A 4,138-nucleotide genomic window follows, 5' to 3' on the forward strand; every position below is an offset into this window, starting at 1 on the left:
GAGTCTCCTGCCTCAGCCTCCCAAGTAGCTGGGACTACAGGTGCCTGCCACAACGCCTGGCTGTTTTTTGTTTGCAGCCTTCATTGTTGTTTGGTGGGCCGGGGCTGGATTCGAACCCGCCACCTTGGGTGTACATGGTTGGCGCCTTAGCCACTCGAGCCACAGGCGCTGAGCAGAGAGAACTTTAGAACTACTCTTTGGATTTCAATTTCTAACTTTTCTTCCATTCTATTCATCTTATTTGCCATCCATAGTCTAAATTCTATTTCTGCCATTTCAGCCATTTGTCTGTGTATGGCATCTTCAGTTATATCTCCTTTGTCATTCCTTGAGGGGTGATCTATTCTGATTATTCATGTTGCCGGTGTTCTTCTGTTGGTTCTGTCCCATGTTTATTTTCCTCCATTTGGTTATTAGAACTGGTCAGGTGCAATTGAATTGGGGTTCCCAGGTAGTAGAGTTAATCATCCACTTTCCAGAGTGCTAGACTTTGTAATTGTGGCTTATCTCCTAGAAGCTTACAAAGGCCCCTTTCAGAGTTTTGGCTGGAGACTCTGAGGACCTGCCTTGTGAGCTAGCGCAAGCTGGCTCTGTGTTAAGATCAGCCAGCCTCTACCCTAACCTAAGAAGCCACGGTATTAGGTTTAAATCTCGACTGTGGAAAGATAGAGACAGCTGCGGCACTCCGCCCTCACCATTCAGTTCTTTACCACTGTAGAACTTCCAAGGTGAACCTCAGAGTGTCCCCAGGTGGACAGGGATGCAAGTCCCAATCAAATTGTCTCAGGCAGTATAAACCCTGCTCAACAGAGAGGATCCAAGGGTCTCTAACAGCTCAATTGGAGCCAGAGGTCCATGCCCCCTCCCGCCAGACTCAGTACACACTGGTGTCCACTTCTCTGCTTGCCGGCCCAGTTGGAGTTGGGGACCGTGCTCCTGCCTGTGGTCTCAGACCACACCTGCCAAGCCTCTGCTTGCTGGCTCTATTGGAGTCAGGGACCACAATCCCACCTGCCAGGCTCAGTCCATACTGGCAAGTCTCTGCTGGTGGGCTGTTGGAGTCAGGGGATCATGCCCCTGCTCACTGGTCCTGGAGGGTTACCAGCTCTGATGGAGACCACACCCTTGCCCTCAGGTCTGGGTCCACACCCAGCAAGCCTCTGCTTTGGAGCCGGGTACCGTACCAGCCCATCCCGCTGAACTCAGTCCACACCAGGCAACTACTCTCCTGCTTGCCAGCACCATCAGAGCCAGAGGGGTTCTGCATCCCTCCCACCAGACACAGCCCGAACTAAGGGTCAACACCACTACTGGCCAGGCAAAGTCATAACCAGGGGACTGCTCCTCCTCCTGCCAAGTGTCCTTTCTTCCCATGCCCTCTTCCCCCCTAGTCACAGATTCCATCCTGATGTTTGGTGGTTCACACTATGCCCAGATCTCTCAGGAAAAGACCAAATACTCTGCACTCTGTGGGGGGCAGAACTTCAGACCACCATGTGAGGGGGGAGGAGTGGACTGGAAGTTTGGAATTGTCGGGGAATATATTTGTTCAATTTTATGCCTGGTGGGGTGGTGTCTAGATTCATAAATGGGACCTCCCTGGAGAAAGAGACCTGGAGTTTAGCGGCTCTCTCCAGTGAAGTAAAATGAGGTCTTTTGTTCCCTGCTCACTGGCACAGAGCTTACCACCAGCCTCCCACTTGGGAGAGGGGGGTCTCCTGTCCTATAGTTAATAGGCTTTGTACATGTAATTTGTTTTCTTGAATGCTCTTCCTTGGAGTCACAGTTCGCTGAACTTCTTTCTTGGCTCAGCTCCCCACCTTTGGCTTCATAGAGTCTGATTCTGTCCAGTTTTTCTCCCTCCAGTCAGAAGCATCTGCCAAGGGTTGCTACTAGTCAAGATGGCTACTATCTTCCCAGAATTCTTTTGCAGTTGACCCACTTTTTCAATCTTGATTGAAAACTCTGGTATTATACCCAAGAAATCAGTTATGAGGTAGCTGGAATATTTGTATGTTGCCTTTATTAAGTAATTTTTTTTTTTTATTGTTGGGGATTCATTGAAGGTACAAAGAACCAGGTTATACTGATTCCATTTGTTAGGTCAAGTCTTCCTTATAATTGTGTCCCATCTCCAAGAGTTGTGTCATACCCCATGATCCCCCAGTAATAGAGTTTTTGAAAGAAAGTTCTCCCATGAAATCTCTGCCTTTTCTCTAGCATCACATACTAAGATGGTGGTTAGGGCAGGGTTTCGTCTGTGAGTCCTATCACCTTGTGGCCCCCTGTTGCTGGCTTCTCCAGCCCCTTCTAGGAGGCTTGTAGAGGCGGGGCCCCAGTCTGAGAAGCAGAGATAGTTGGTTTGACTGAGTTTCTTAAGGTCAAGATTGGGAATTTAGCTAATAAAAAGAGGTTAGCAGTTTTCATATAGAACGTCTGTCTTTCTCTTCAGAATATATAATACAATTAAACTCTTCATAGAGCTCCATTTTTGTGTTTTTCGTAGCAGTAATTGCAGAAATGTGATTCTAATGAATCTTGTCACAGCTTCTTTTTCACTATTTTGTTATTGCAAAAGGTAAGTCATACTCTGCTTTCTCTGTAGTCTTCCCCAGTTTGTTTTGTCTCTCAAAAAATTTCCAGGTGTTTTCTGGTAGAAGGAAATACACTTAGAGGTAGGAGGTAAAAGTTTTACTTCCCATTTCGGAAACTACTTTGTAACTTGGGTTGACTCATTTGATGTCCTTGGGTCTTCACTTATTCAGCTACTAAACAGAAATAATGCAGACGTTAGTGGGGTTATTGTGACTGAAAGTATCAAGTTTTTCTCTGCTATCACCTTAGAGTATTTATCACTTTTCAAGGCACCCATATACATTCTCGGGCTATTCAGAACAGTTCTCTACTGCATGCAAATATTGTAACTTTTAGTGTTGCTCTTACATAATGTTTTTATAAACATTTACATACTAGTGAGATAAGGTTTCATTATAGCTCTTGTGTCTTTCCTTTCGCAGAAACCACTTGACTACAAATACAGATATTTTCGTCGTGTCCCTGTACAAGAAGCAGATCAGAGTTTTCATGTGGGGCTACAACTGTGTTCCAGTGGCCACCAGAAGTTCAATAAACTCATCTGGATACATCATTCTTGTCACATTACTTACAAGTAGGTTAATGAATAAAAATACCAAATAGCATTAATGTCTACTTCATATCTAGCTTAGGAAACTCAGGTATTTTTTAATTTCTCAGAGATAACATTCTAAAGCTAAACCATGGTATAATACTACTACAAGGCAAGAAAATGACCAGACTGAAAAAGACTAGGCATGGCTGAGGAAGTAGAGCGTCTGGACTCTCACACAGGGCCTGTGAGAATGTGAATGGTCCCACCACTGTGGAAATGAAAGCATTCCATGAGTAGATGAGTCAGCAGTCCATACATTGCTTGTTCAATTTTTAAAAACCAGATCTTTGTCTCATAATCCCAGCACTGTGGGAGACTGAGGAGGGAGAATTGCTTGAGCTTAGGAGTTCATGACTTGTGTGAGCGAGAGTGAGACCCCAGAGTCATTTAAAAAAAAAGAAAAACCCAGCAAGTGCCTGTAATCCCAGCAGCTTCCATAGGCTGAGGCAGCAGGATGCCCGCAGCCCGAGTCTGAGGTTGCAGTGAGCTGTGATGCCATTGCCCTCTGCTCAGGGCATAGGGTGGGACTCTGCTTTTTTGTTGTTGTTGCTGAGACGAAGAAAAATAAATAAGGAAATTTAAAAAACATCATTTCCCCCCCCCACACACATACATTTCAGTCTTACCATATTTAATTTTATTTCCATTTGGTTTCTCCTCGGGGATTATTAAAATTATATACACTGATACTATAATTATAAATTATATAGTTAACCACCTCCTTAAGCTGATCTAACTTTCATAGACCAGAGATGTACCACATCTATGTATCTGTACAGTATTTACAGTGGTTTTGCTATAGTTAGGAAGGTCTACTAAAACATAAGACCACAGTTATTCCAAAGCCAAATGCTTTTTTTTTTTTTTTTTTTTTGAGACAGAGTCTTAACTTTGGTGCCCTTGGTATAGTGCTGTGGTATCATAGCTCATAGCAACCTCCAATTCTTG

The 4,138-nt window shown here is 44.4% G+C and overlaps 1 protein-coding gene across 1 annotated transcript in view; it reads left to right on the forward strand.

The window, feature by feature from the left end:
- The window catches only part of FBXO9 (F-box protein 9), a 37,267-nt gene that overhangs the window by 30,287 nt on the left and 2,842 nt on the right, over positions 1-4,138 (forward strand). Inside the window, 1 exon segment of the mRNA XM_012805046.1 lies at positions 3,018-3,169. Coding sequence (XP_012660500.1) covers positions 3,018-3,169 — 152 coding nt within the window.

The sequence above is a fragment of the Otolemur garnettii genome, unplaced genomic scaffold (genome assembly GCF_000181295.1).
Source record: "Otolemur garnettii isolate 467f Iridium unplaced genomic scaffold, OtoGar3 scaffold00035, whole genome shotgun sequence".
In the NCBI taxonomy this organism is placed as follows: Eukaryota; Metazoa; Chordata; class Mammalia; order Primates; family Galagidae; genus Otolemur; species Otolemur garnettii.